This window comes from Trachurus japonicus, chromosome 14 (assembly GCF_045865225.1).
Source record: "Trachurus japonicus isolate A0001 chromosome 14, Traja_1.0".
NCBI classification, from domain to species: Eukaryota; Metazoa; Chordata; class Actinopteri; order Carangiformes; family Carangidae; genus Trachurus; species Trachurus japonicus.
In genome coordinates, this window is record NC_140920.1 from 22,898,787 (window position 1) to 22,913,513 (window position 14,727).

The 14,727-nt window shown below is 40.2% G+C and overlaps 1 protein-coding gene across 8 annotated transcripts in view; it reads left to right on the forward strand.

The window, feature by feature from the left end:
* Nucleotides 1-998: 998 nt before the first annotated feature.
* Nucleotides 999-14,727, forward strand: part of ncam1a (neural cell adhesion molecule 1a) — a 242,817-nt gene continuing 229,088 nt past the window's right edge. For 4 of the 8 annotated variants that reach the window (XM_085798386.1, XM_085798380.1, XM_085798382.1 and 1 more), the window contains exon 1: nucleotides 999-1,341. In XM_085798386.1, coding sequence (XP_085654512.1) covers nucleotides 1,290-1,341 — 52 coding nt within the window. In that variant the 5' untranslated portion in view covers nucleotides 999-1,289. The remainder of the gene's footprint in view (nucleotides 1,342-14,727) is intronic. The other 4 variants (XM_085798385.1, XM_085798379.1, XM_085798381.1 and 1 more) reach the window with 1 other exon arrangement.

The following is a 14,727-nucleotide window of genomic DNA, read 5'->3' on the forward strand; positions in this document are numbered from 1 at the left end:
GTAACTTTACCATCATGTTGTGAGAAAATATTTTGGGTTCATTATGAAACTGTGGCGGGACAAATTAGACCATGGCAGTCTATGTAATTCAGTCTGGGTAATAATTAATGGGAAACACTGCGTGCCTTTCTTTAATTAGTAGCTAGGTTTGTGGTGACACTGACATATGTTACCATCATGGCACATTTTTTTGCAGACTGCCAAGTACATTGTAAAGATTTCTTTTCCAATAGTGTTTTTTCCAAGAGAGCAAATTGCTGGTAGTTGGTATGATTGCAAGACATGGTCAGCTGAAGAACAGTTTGCAACCACATTAAGTAGACAAGCACACAAAAAGAGTTGTGTGGTATTTTCTTTTACAGCTGTAACTGGTTTTGACAAATTTTGTGTTGAATTTGGGCTGGAGACTAAACTACATTTTTCAGCAGCAGTAGGCAGCTGTTTTCAGCTAAAACGCTACAAAACTGATTATATACCACCTGTTATGCACCAAACAGCAGCCAGAAAAAAAAGTTGACTAGTTAATGTGAACATGGTTTGGCTTCTGTATCTAAAAAGCCACATTATTCTATTTTATTTTATATTTACATGGAATTGTGTGTGTGTGTGTGTGTGTGTGTCTGTGTGTGTTTGTGTGAATAATATGAGTAAACAGATGACAACATCAACAAATGAATACATACAAAAATGTATGAATAGTAGTTATTTAGTGTAATATATCACAATCACATTGAAATAATGAATGGATAAGTATAGCATGTAGCCTATAGGCTATATATATATTTTTAATTATTATAGGCTATAACGTTTAATCTGAATGACACTTTTAATTAGTTCTTAGTTTGTATTAAGTGTTTTGCTCTATGTGTTTCTAAACCACCGTTAGCTAGTTTGTAAACCCAGTAATCCGAATTAGAGCCCCTGGTGACCATCTGCTGTCTGCTCATGCAGCTCCGCGCACTACTTTGTTACTGCATTCACCTCAGCCCGCCCCCTCCGTGTGTCTCCGTGTGTCTGTGTGTGTGTGGGTATATGGGTATAGCCTACCGGGCGGAGTAATTCGTGTTGGTATCTATTGAGTGCATGTGTGTGCGAGTGCGTGCTACGGCTGCTGCTTGTCACTCATTGTGCCGCGAACACGGGTAGCGACAAGGACCAAAAATCCGTCCGGTAGCAGTTGTTGTCCTGGAAAGGCTGATATCTGTTTTCCTCCTCAGGAAAAAGAGAGAGACACCTCGCTTGTTTAAAGTGCGTCTACTCTACAGGGAGAATATCTGTGACACATTACAATGCTCCACATAAGGGACCTCATCTGGGGATTTCTATTCATTGGCTGTGCAGGTAAGAAGCTGAGTTATTTTTCATTTTAGGTTGTGTGGTGATGACTTCTCAGACTGTGGCCAAAACAAATGAGTGAGAATGCAGGCCAGGCTGTGTTGAGTGTGGAGCAGCATCCTCTGGTCCCACTGGCGGCATCCTTGTCACTGACTCCGGACAGTGGCGCCTGGTTGGAGCTGGTGCTCTGCGAAATTCTGCGAGATTACATCAAAAGTTTCTGAAAGAAGTGAGAGTTTGTGTGATTTATAAACAGCGGTATACACACCGAGGCACCTTGAGTCAGTTACAGATCTCAGTTATGTGTCCTGTGCCCAGTTTCATATCAGGAGCCGCTTGACTCCGCGCAATACAGAGCAGTGTGCCACTCGGTGTCCGGTCCGGTTGGCATACTGTCCTCTGAGTTGAGGCAGACAGGTTCAGGTCAGTTTTTAGTGATGAAAAAAAAGAGGCAAATTGCCCATCCGTAGGCGGTTTTATGCGAGTTGAGCTCGCGAGTTCATTTGTGTGGGTAAAGGTTAGTAGAGATGAATGCTGGTGGAGATTTGAACTAGTGATGCAGAGGGACGCTCTCATGTCTGCCTATCGTGCACAGGCGCTGTACATGTGCTAGGAAGGCGCAATTTTTAGTTTCAAATATGAAATAAGCTGAAGTAAAAGACATGTATTCTCCTTTGTAAGTCCGTCTTCGCTTTCGCACTAATGCTGGGTCAGCTGTGACGCACCGAGGATGGAGCGACCGGAGCGTTAGTCGCTCCTCTCGGCGATGCTTTGTTGCAGTCCACTAAAAATAGGTTTAAGGACATTTATATCATGATAAAAGGATTTTTGTTTTCATAAGCACGCGCTTAAACTCTTTCCGTTGGCTGGATTAGATGCAACCACCACTCCGACTCTAGTCATCATCGGATTTGGCACGACAACAGTATTTAGCGCGGATGTGTCAGTCTGCTATTTTAGAGTGTATCATTATGTGGCCGTATAGGTTAGCAGCCCTCGACATCTTTGATGTGACATTACCTTTGTTTCGGTTATTTTTCTATCCTGCCACATAGGACACTGTAGTTTCCAACTCGCAATGCGTTTTAAGCGCAAAATGATTTTGACACGTAGACCTAGACTGATTTGATCGTAGTTTTCAATTTGGTTGGTTAGGGTGAAATTCGTCATCCATTGAGGACAACTGAATAGTCATTCAATGTATACAATAGGATCCAATCCCAGAGCTCCCATGGTTATATAGGGCAGGAGGGGACCCATTCCCCCCTCCTAAACCCCCACCTCTCGCACCTCCCATATCCTCCTCCTTTCTGCATCTGCCCCTTCTCTCTATAGTCTGCAACTGTGTTCTCCAAGTGGAGTTTATGGACCCCCAGGGGTCCTTGGAGAGAGGAAGACTAGTTTGATTTAATAATTATGTAGATTAGTAGACATTATTAGTGTTCCAGGATGGCTCTTTCACTATTTCTCCTATTCTACAGGTCTGCTGTTTTGTTGGTCCTATCTTTAGTCAGAAACACTTTTGTTGCCTCCCACTGAGGTTTAATTCAGCCAATGATAACTCAGTCCCAAAACAGCCCTGCCTCCATTAATTGTTCACCTAAAATCTTACCCATACTGGAAATTCGAAAGCAGAATACTGCCATTAATATTTGAGTCCATAAAAAATGTAATGATGTAACAGCCAATATTTATTTAACATAACTGCAGAACATAAATAGACTGCATTTAAAACATTTCTTTGATTCTGTTATTAAGAACACTGAGATTGACTTATACTCAAACATTAAGCACCAACAGGTTTATTTCTCAATTATAAGTGTGGTAACCACTATGTCAGACTGTCACTGTTAGTGGTATAGAGGGCAGTATGATACCAGCATCATCTGGTATGTGTTCATTTTTGTTATATGATTCATAATCCATTTGAAATACACTGACGCCCATGCAATTTGCTGTACCTTATGTGAGTGAAAAGTGAAAGAAACCAAGAGGGAGATAATTAAACAATTGTGCCTTAGTTCTGCCTTGTTGCAATACAGAAAGAAATCCAAAGAAATTGATCACATTATATGATAGGCCCGGGGTATATTAAAAGGGTAATGACAGTATCACACAGTTTGAAGGCTGAGCAATTTAATTACATTTATTGATTTCCAGTTCCTGTTACAGTTCAGTGATAATTAAATTTTGTGGCTAGTAACAAACATTAGGACGAGGAGCTACCCTGCCTTCCAGTAAATGACAGAATAATGGGAGGATAAAATAGAATATGATGTTAGGAGAGGACATTGACAGCTGCTTGATGTGTCTTCATCTTTTTGCAGCTAGGTGGATTGAGTGTATAGTGTAAATCTCCACTTCTGACCCTATGTTATTTGAATGATCTACAATACCCATGGTCATCAAATCCATCCATGGTCTGCAGCTTAAGTGCAAGTGGTCATGCCTCATGGATAATTTTGATGTACCTTTTATTGAAAGGTTTAACACCACTGTTCCTTTCCATTTGCTGTAATGGAAGATACATCTACTGTCATCAAACTCCCCAGACTTTTAAAATACTTCCTCATATTTTGAACTGCCATGCAGTCTCTCTGCCCTTGACAGACTTCCAGACTAAAGGCATCTATTACTCAAACTGGACTTCCTCTATTGTATTTCTTCATTTTATCCCCTTTTTGAATTTGCAGTCATAGGATGAATGCTCCAAATGCACACACTGAAGTTGATTTAATGATCCTATGGATCTAAAACAATGTTTTGGTGCATAGAGCAGAGCAGAACTCCACAAAAAGAAGAAAAAGTTCAACTTGACATTTTGAGGGAGAGAAAATACACAATTCCTAAATGGCTAACATATGGGACTTTTAACTGCTGTGGTAAGTTCAAAGCCACTATGAAAATAATACAGGCTATTTTTGACTTGGGAGAACTGGAAAAAGCAGCCAAACAAGGGAAAATTATAAGGCGTTTTTAGTCTGCTCTCTGAATATAGCTGGATTCTGGACTCTTTAGAACTTTGAATGCAGCATGGATCCTATTTCAAATATACAGAGCAATGTGACATGTACGCCTTTCATTCCAATTTATTAAGGGTTATGTTAATCAAATTCTCATCAGTACAGGAGCTGCTCATACTTCAGCTGTACCCATCTGCTGTAAATAGCTGAATATGAGCTATATCCAAAGTGCTAACTGTAGTTACTATAACAGTTTTAAGATGACATTAGCGGCACGGTGGTGCAGTGGTTAGCACTGTCGCCTCACAGCAAGAGGGTTCTGGGTTCGAACCCGCCGGCCGGCTGGGGCCCTTCTGTGTGGAGTTTGCATGTTCTCCCCGTGCATGCGTGGGTTCTCTCCGGGTACTCCGGCTTCCTCCCACAGACCAAAGACATGCAGGTTAGGTTAATTGGTGACTCTAAATTGCCCATAGGTGTGAATGAGAGTGTGAATGGTTGTCTGTCTATATATGTTAGCCCTGCGATAGACTGGCGACCTGTCCAGGGTGTACCCCGCCTCTCGCCCAAAGTCAGCTGAGATAGGCTCCAGCTCACCCGTGACCCTAGTGCAGGATAAGCGGTATAGAAAATGAATGAATGAAGATGACATTAGAAAATAAATGACTTTTCATTGAATCATAATTACAGGTTTAGTTGATTTGCCAGATGTGAGTTACATGTTGCTGCTGCTGCTGCTGCTGAGGTTTATAAGAATCTTTCATACTGTGCCTTTCTCCATTACTTTTGCTTAACTTTTCTTAATGGACAGATTGACAGGTGAGGTAATTAGTCTTACCTGATTTGCCTTTGCTAACGTCTTCAAATTGATTCAGGGGAGATGGTGTTTGAAGTGTCTGATTAACTTTGTTGATCTGAACATTTACCTAATTGTTCCTGTGCGACCTTCTTGGGCCTTACAGGAATTACAAATTGTGAACTTTGTGCCCTTTCCACTCACAATAAGTACTACAGTGTCAATGGTGTGTTGTGTAGCTGTGTCTGTGCCATTGTGTGTTTGTGTGTGTGTGTGTGTGTGTGTGTGTGTGTGTGTGTGTGTGTGTGTGTGTGTGTGTGTGTGTGAGACGTGAACCACTGTGTGGGGCATGAGTGGAGATTTAACCAGCACTGTCGGATCTGACACTGATTGGCTGGTTGGCAATCAAAAGCAGTCGTGCTGAAAAATGTTTTTTCCCAATCGCCAGTGGATGAATCGGAGCATCTCCAGACAAATGCTGTAGATCCATTCATGAGGAATATTAAACAGGACCCTACTTTGGTTTGGTACCACATGTACTTGTTGTTGTTGTTGTTGTTGTTGTTGTTGTTGTTGTTGTTGTTTTTTAACTTTATTATTTTAATACAAAGATTTGTGTTACCAAATCCCAAATTATTTAGTTGGCCATCTGTGTTAATAATATCTAGGTAAAATAAACAGCCTCAAATATACTATTTTATGTTTCCATTATGAAAATGTTCAGCTGAACTTACAGTACAGTATATAGAGGTGGCTGTTTGCGGGTCTGTGAATAAAACCTCAAAAAAAAAAAAAAAAAAATAGAAATGAGAATGAAACATGTTTTACCAAGAGATGAAAGACATCATACTGTAAGGCAATGAATCTGTGATACATTATCCATAAATTCATGTCATCTCACAGTGCTTCTTCACATGAAGTTCTGATAGTTCCAGATAAGTTCAAAACGACTTGGCTGGCTGTTATATTTCTTCTCTGCTGACTGTTAGATGAGGATGGGCTGTCTTTGCATATTAATCAGTGCATGAATGGGGACCATGAGTGATTTGCATTGTGTGAGCTCTGAAGGCGTCCTATAGAGAATTGAATGTCAGAAAAGAGGAAAAAAAAAAACTGAAAAAAGGAGATATGCTTGTTAGACAGGATTTGGGGCCAAATCTCAACTGCTGAATTACTTTTCTCCTTGTATTTGCACAGCATTACTTTTCAAAATTCAATACAGTAGGCCTATATCTTATGTGTACCTAGTGGCTCTTGCCATAGGACCAGGTTATTTTCAAAGGTCCTTTTTTTTTTTTTTTAGGAAGTTAGATTTCCATGCATTTTTTGATTGTAAGGCAGGACAGTGCAGGTTCTGTGTTCCTGTTTTTTTTTTTTCAGTTTTAGCTTTAGTCACTCACAACACAACACCGAGTGTTCATTCTGTCACAAGACACAAAGTCAATGTCCTCCTTAGGATGGTACAGTACAGTAAGACCAGTGGATAAAGTTGTGTTGCGGTGTGTGTCACTTAGAAGACAGTTTTACATCTATTGCAGGTCTCATCTGATTGGCTCACTATGTGTTGAGAAATCCATACACTGCTTTATCTTTCAAACCTTCAAATTAAACACTAGAGAAATGTGAAACATGGGACCTTTTTAACATGAAAGACAATTAAACTGAAAACTGTATAGCAGTGTCATTTGTAATGTGAAGTTACATATAAGAACGGCAAAGCTTTTTCCACAAGGTTCCGTCCCAGTGCAGTGCAAATAAGATACTTTAATTAACAGCTCTTGCGGTTTGAACATGTACTCTTCTACACCAAGTCATTACTTTGATATAAAAAGATGAATTGTTCAGCCCAATTTTAACTTTATTTGGTCATTACTGGTAACTCTGCCCAATTATATGCAAACCTGGACTCATTAATGGAAGTCACACATTTGGTTGGAGTTCAACTTTCTGTAACCTGCAATGATCAAAAGGAATATTACTTCTGTTTTAAGTCTTTGTAAGTGAAGGTTAATGAACTTGGAGTCTTCTGTCCATCCATTTAGATTTAGAAAACATGTAGAAATTTACTGAAAGCTTGTCTCGTACCCTCTGAGTTCTGGTCACTTACCCTGGTTGACTTTCACCGGCTACACCTCTCTTCAAAGAACACTTACACATTTCAGCAGGGTGAATTAGTATCGGCTCTAATGGATTTAGAGAAACTGTGCCTGAAGTGACTGTGCACTGATGTCACTGAATCACATTCAGCAAGGTATAACATTTCTGGAAGTGGTTCTGATTCAAAACATTTTAAAACAGTCTCTGGAGCTGCTGGTGCTGTAAGGCTAATAGCCATGTGCCTCATGGGGAACGAGGAAGGTGATGAGGGATGGACAGTGCTGTGACACTCAGCATCCTCAGCAGCAGGTTCTCTACATTAGTACTGATCTTTGCTGCTTTAGCATGCAGCTCTTCTCATCTTTTTTTTCTTTTCCTGAGCTGTTTTAGTGAGGCTGCCAAGTCTGGTGAGGGTGCCCAAGGTGACGATAGACTACATTACTGTGTAACAGAATCTCAGCATGATGTCCCTGTCCTCCACCAAGCACCAACTCTGTTTGAACAGAAACTGTTTGTATTGATATTTGAGTTGTCTTTATTGTCAGCATGGGACTCAGTGTTATTTATAGATGGCCACTATTTTAACTTGCCCTCACAAACAGTGGCACAGGTGGACAGATAGTATTTCTGCCTTTGAAATTCAGAAACACTTCTGAGTTGTCTTTTGTTAATACTCAATTAAATGAAGTGATGTTTTTACATCCCTTTTAATGAACACTTGATGTGTTGTAATTGCACTTCCATTTAAAAAATTAGATATAATTGGACAGACAACGCCCTGATATAAGAAACACTGCTTCTGTGGTAGTAACCTTTATCAAGAGTCACACTTATGCATGTCAGCACAGAATGATGTGTATTCGTAATGATGGATTACTGGCAGTCGTTTTTAATGAGTCACAAGCATAGAGAGGAGGTTTTGCTTTGCCTTTGTTCATCTAAGCCTTTAAGTGTTTAGATAAGACAGAGATATCTTTCATGTGTCCCTGGTAGATTTTGAAATCTGATGTTTCAACACTTAAAGATTCACTACTGCAATATGGTGGTCTGCTGCTGGATTTATCTATTGGAAAGCTCAATATTTGGTAATCCAAGATGACGTGGGGCTGAGTATTGTACTTTTATATGACATTATGCAATACATTTTAACAAGACTATGAACTAACTATTTCATGCATCTCAACACAAATGTAAATACACATAGTGACATTATACCCAGTAGTCCCTCACTGGAAAACCTACTGTTTTATCAATATTTATACTTCCTGGTTTGGCAAATCCTGTCTACTGTACCTTGACTCTCAACTCTGTGTGAGAAGCCAGTGATTCTTGTGATCTTCATTCCCTTTAAGCAACCAGTTTGGACAGTGGCAAGATGTGTTTACAATTATAGGCTGGACTTCTGTGCGTCAACTTTAAACACTTAAGCCTTTGGACACACCCAGTGTGGTATAAACAGAACCGCAGTCTTCCTTGTGGTTCATGTCCATGTCCGCTCTTTAGAGGTTTAAACTGATACTTTAGTAGAGATGGTGTTGCACCTTGTTGCAATTTCATGCATTGTTGGTTAAGAGAAGTTAAGTTTCAGTTTGTTCCTTAAAGAGTCATTCTTGGCCAGGTCTCTCTTGCAAAAGAGATCTTGGATCTCAATGGGACAAACCTGGTTAAATAAAGGTAAAAAAAACCTGTAAGACAAAACCTAGGATGTCTTCTTAAAGGACAATTCCAGGGAAATTCAACGTGGAGCTATAGTTTCCTAATATTTTAGGTCTAAAAGAATGAATCTGAAGATTTTCTTTTTAATTGCTCCTGTTTTGCTCTGTCTGTCCCCGCATCGCCACAGCAACGTATAATGGGAGCAGACCGATCTTATGCTGTTTAGGCTATTTACATCCCACAAAACGTGTCGGATGGCTATTCAAACATACACAGTTTTTGTTCACTTCAAGGAAGCGGACATGTTTGCAAATGGAGCTGTAATACAAAGTCTTGTGCGAGAGTCAAGCTGACGTGCTCAGTATGTTTACAAGTAGAATATCCAGACTTACTCTCACTTCTACGAAGATGTTGTGGCTCTGAGTTGATATTCCTTTTAGGGCTGCCCCCGACCAAAGATTTTCTTGGTCGACCAATAGTCGTCATTTATGGCTATTATAAAAATCGGATTAAACCTAAAGATCGGTTGGCAGCCTAAATAGCCTAAACAGCATAAGATCGTTCTGCTCCCATTCATCGCTGCCGTGGTGATGCAGGGACAGACAGAACTACTGCATAACAGGAGCAATTAAAAAGAAAATCTTCAGAATCTTTCTTTTAGACCTAAAATATTAGGAAACTAGCCCCAGGTTGAATTTGCCTGGAATTGTCCTTTAAGCTCACAGCTTCTGAATTCTGAGAGTAGACAAATGTGACTCAAGGTAATGTCGTCACTTACTCAGTGGTTTTTCATTTGAGTTAGTTTATTCAGCTGGAGTGCATTAAAAATGTCATTTTAGTCACCCTTGGTTTAAAAACTAAGCCAGGCCACAGCGTGTGACTTTGTCTGGACCTCATTATCTCTATTTGGTGTACAGACGTTGCACTTGCTTGCTGGGTAACGTAATTGCCACTACAGCTCTTCTGTACTGAGATGTTGTTTGCCAGTTCTGTAGATTTTTGGTTCCTTGCTTGTGCGGCAGCTTAGGGACTTATTGAAGTAAAGGTGTCAGACAATCTGAGGCAGTTTGTTACAGGATTTCAGCAGCATAGCTGATATCACACCTGCTGTATTTATCTTCAATTCAGGGAGGATTGTCTGCACTGAAATCTTGCTTTCCAAACCACCTGGAGAGGCAGCTCATTTTCTTGTACACCTGGTGTCTACAGGGATAATTGTTGCTCATTTAAGATGCATGCAGTGATGTTTTTTTTTTCCAGACAATTGATTGTGACTGTATCACAGTTTTTGAAATATTTCCTCTTTTTTCACTGAATGCCTTTTTTGTTGGGCCAGTTCCTGTTCCGCCGTAGTGTTATCATTGCTTTTAAATGTGTTTAACTATGAACTGCAGCTTGCAAGGAGCATACTAGCTTTTTTTTCCCGTAATGATCAGTGATTCTCATAAATCTATGGTACCTGGTCATTACTTACCTGGGTGGGGGCTACAGCCAGTTCAGGGTCTCCCCTGTACACAGAGTCTCCTCTGCCACAATGCATGGTGAAGAGTCAAAACACTTACACCCCTCAGTTTTGGCTGACGTGCTCTAAACTGGAAATTCAAAAAATGTCTTGATTATGGGCGGGGCTCCAGGAGCAGTTATTCGACCCTCGTGGCTCGTGACGAAAGCTGCCTCCAAAAACGTCATCGGCCTCCATCTCAGCCAATAGCAAAATTTGATTGTAATAGCCAGGTTTCAACCCATAGAGGGCAGTCACTCTTAGATTTTTTACAACAAAATACACCAAATTGATAGCCTGGAAATCTAGACGCACCCTAGCGGCAGCAAATATATTTGCTCCGTAGGTGGGTCTAGAAACGAGCCATAGGAACTTTTTGAGTCTCGAACACCATTTGTGTTCACCAATCACAGCGCTCTATCTGTTCAGAGAGTCGTTGGGCGGGCTTAACGCAATGACGACATACATTTTAATTGGCTTGTCAGGCTAACGTCATCCTGCTCTTTGCTCTGATTGGTCGTAGGGCTACCCTATTGCGTGCAGAGGCAGTTTGAAATACAGCCTTCATCCCGCCCCCTGGATTGAGCCGAGGTCTCGGTCGTTGCCAGACTAGACATTTTAATGATATAGTTTGGCTTGTCAGGCTACCAAATTGAAATATTTTGACTAAAATGTCAAGAGTTGGACCAGAATCAATCGACAACACTACTTCATACCCAAATATATTTATTTTCAGCAGAAAAAAGTGGTTTAGGGGTTTAGTTACTCTTTAATGTACTCCCACAAACTGACAGCTAATTAAGTTTATTTTTTCTTTTGTCCATCACTCAAATTTATAATGGAAATACAATATCAACCAGAAAGAAAATTTGTGAAATGTATATTTCTAAAACGAAGAAACTTGTCAAGACTATACATGTAAAATATACAAAGCAGAAACAAGTAGATCCTGGTTCATTTCACAGTCATTTGTAGTATGCTCGTATGTGCAAATAATTTACTTAAGTGAATTGGTCCCAATGTATTGTAGAATAGAAATGCTTAAACCAAACAAAACACAAACTAAACGTTATTTAAACTGGTAGAGGAGTAAACATTAAGGCTTATGAAGTCAAGTAAAGTTTAACTTTTTTGCAGCATCCTAATGTTTTCAGTTCAGATGTCCAGATGTTCAGATGATGATGATTTGGCTGGATTTTCTTACTCTCTCTCTAATGTTACCCTCCCTGATGAGATGCTGCATCATGAGAAGAGACAATAAGGCCTTCCTTGTAGCTCAAGCTTTGGATTGGCTCCTCAGGTGATCACTCATTAATTTCTTTGTCTTCATTTTGCTTGCATTAGATGGATGTGGCATAAAGAGAACCAAAGAATGAGTGAGTACACTCCAAAACCTCTACAGGCAGAGTGCTGGTCCACAGTGAGGGCACACCATTCAAATTCAGGACACAAGTGGCACATGCTGCTTCCATCAACCTGAATAGATGGCATGTGCTGCAAGCTCACAAAAGATCTACATGAGGGCCAACTGCATAGCAAACAGCAGAGACTGGCAGTCACATATCTTTATATGCTGAAACATCATTGTGTCCTAATTGAATGGATATTGTTCTGTCTGTGGCAACATCTGCAAGTTTAGGTTGACCAATGGTTGCACAAAACGCCCCTAGTATTTCAATATGTTTCTACAGGCCTGCATTCTAAGTACACTTTTTTTTAAAGGTGTTCAAAGCAAGTTTACACCATGTAAACTCAGCTGACAAGCCCAGAAACCTGTTTGAGGACCTACTCCAACCTCAGTCTTAAATTGTGTAATTTGATGCACATCACGTACATATAGAGAGGCAGACTCCTACATTCGGAGATTCATCTCACTTTACCTGGGACGAGCTGTCAGAGCATGGAGAGTCAAAGCCATAGGGTATTTGGGCACGTGTTTTACTCTCTTAATCCCAGGGAGTGACTCACCATCATGATGTAATGCTTAGCAATGGCAGTTTGCTCATCCCAGCTGCTCTGTGATTGGCTGGCCTCCTCAGGTGCCAAGCTGGAGTGTGAAGAAAAAAAAAACAATAACAAAGAAACAAGCACATCTTTTGGGAGATGGGAACAAAGTGAGTTGTGCAGTTGGTGCAGGATTTTGGGCACTTGTTTACTTTCTAAACTGGCACAGTTTTCAGTGAGGACATTCTTGAGGCGAGCGTTGTTTCATGGGATTTTCAGACGGCGCCAGCAAGTGTCCAGAATGACTTGTCACTGTGTACTGTTCAAAAGCCCTGGTGGCACAAACTCAAACTGTTTTCCCAAGCTGCAGGGTCTCGGATATTTCATATTCTGTCTATAGATTTCATCTAACCTTAAAGAAAATGTGGTCATCAGAAATAATGTAGAAGTAGTTCCCAATTCTTATTGAAGTCTGGTGGAGTTTTTTTTTTAAGTGGCCTTGGTGTGAATTCAAATGGCTTTGTATGCAGAAACGGCATGTTCAAGAACAACTAGTGAATTCAGCTGGAGAGACAAAAACATATTAAATAGTAACTTCAATACATTTTTAATTTGTGGAAAAATAAAAGAATATTGCATTTGTGTTTCTAGGTAGTGGTCTCGTGAAGGGGAGCTATTAGTTTCTGAAATGGAAAAACGGCTAAATCAACTTAAAGCAGAGATGACAGATTTGGTTGTCTTGTTGCACACGATTGTATAAAGAAGCCAAAGGTGCAATCTAACCAATTATAATGCAGCATGTGTGTATTAGAAAACATATCGTGTGTACTTCTCTTGTGTGTGTATGTTACCATGAAATCTTCTGTGCGGTAATGCTATGGAAACAAGATGAAACACAGAGACGCATCCAGGAGCTTTTGGTTTGACAGTGGATGCTGCAAGGCTCTGTGGACTGTTTGATCAAATTGATGTGTCCTATGTTATCTAATTAACAGGTAAAACTCAACCCACAATCTAATATAGGTGCTGCAAATAACCAGAGCCCCTCTGCTGCTGTCCATATGGAGACTGCATGTGAACATTGATGAGGCCAGACAGATTAAAATAAATTGTGTTTTTGTACTTGGGAGCAGGTGGTTGCAGGGTAACATTGTGTAGGTGCTGGGAGGGTGTGGTCGTTGCCAGAACAGAAACAAACTGAGTCGGAATACATTTAATTCCTGTAGAGCTGGTTGTCAAACCTAGATATAAGAGTGTTGCATACTGGCATCAAATGCTTCACAAACATTATTACTTGCATTCTGATCACATCAAATCAAATCAAATCTTACACCTCCTTTAGTTAATAGTAAAGCATTAAGCAGTTTAGAGGTTTGTGGGGGAAAAACTGTCAACATTATATTTGCTGAGCTACTGTATAACAACGTATTGTTTTGATATTGATTACTGAAATCATTTTAAATGATACTCCAGGAAATTTAAATCAACAGTTTTCCAAATGTGACTTGGGACCATGTTTGCATTATACAGAGCGTCTTCAGTGTCGTATAGGAAAAAAAAAAAAATCACGTAGAAGTCTGAGAGAACAAATTGATAAAACAAAAATGATTACTACCCCAGTTGCATTATGAAGAAGTCCATACATCAATATGCTACATGTATAAACACAGACAGAGAAAGGTGTGTTCTGTTATCACTCATGGCAGTCAAATGGAAATGAATCAAATTCCAGAGTAAAAGCCCAGACAATAAAAACACTCACAATCACAGGATACTTTTATAAATGTCCTCTCTTGTATGCAGCACAGTGACCACTCACTTGTACATGGCCTTTTTATTATCCATACATAATTTATCACATGTGCTTCAACAATTACAGATGAATTGTACAATGGCAAATGTGTTGTAACCGGTTTACGTGTGAAACATTATAGTAGTGTTACTATTTTCTGCTTTAGAAAAATGAAATTCCTCCTGACATTACTAAAAGAAAGATGCAATAGAATAACTTCAACATGTTCCTTAAACTTGACATGTGTTTCTATTCCTTTGTTTTGGTCCATATGACCCCAGCGGGCTTCTTTGTCTTTAAAATGGAGAAGGCACACCAGATTTCATCTGAGAATTTGAAGACAATCCTCCTGATTTGACCCAACAGAAACCCCTCTAAGAGGGTCTGTTCCATTATGTGTTTATGGTCAGGCTGCTGTGTTTGATGAGATCAGGAGAGGTCTGTAATTTATTAGGCTTTCACACTAACAGCATTGTGGAGGAGCCGCTCCTGAAGAAAAGCCCCAGGAGTGGCTCACTATGAGCCAGGGAGGCAGACAAAGGTAGAGGGCGGCAAGTGGGAGGAGGGGTTGCAGGATGAGAGGGAGGCGGGACACAATGCAAAGTGTCGTCAAGGAGGAGCCACTGGGTCGCCACGCCACTTCAAC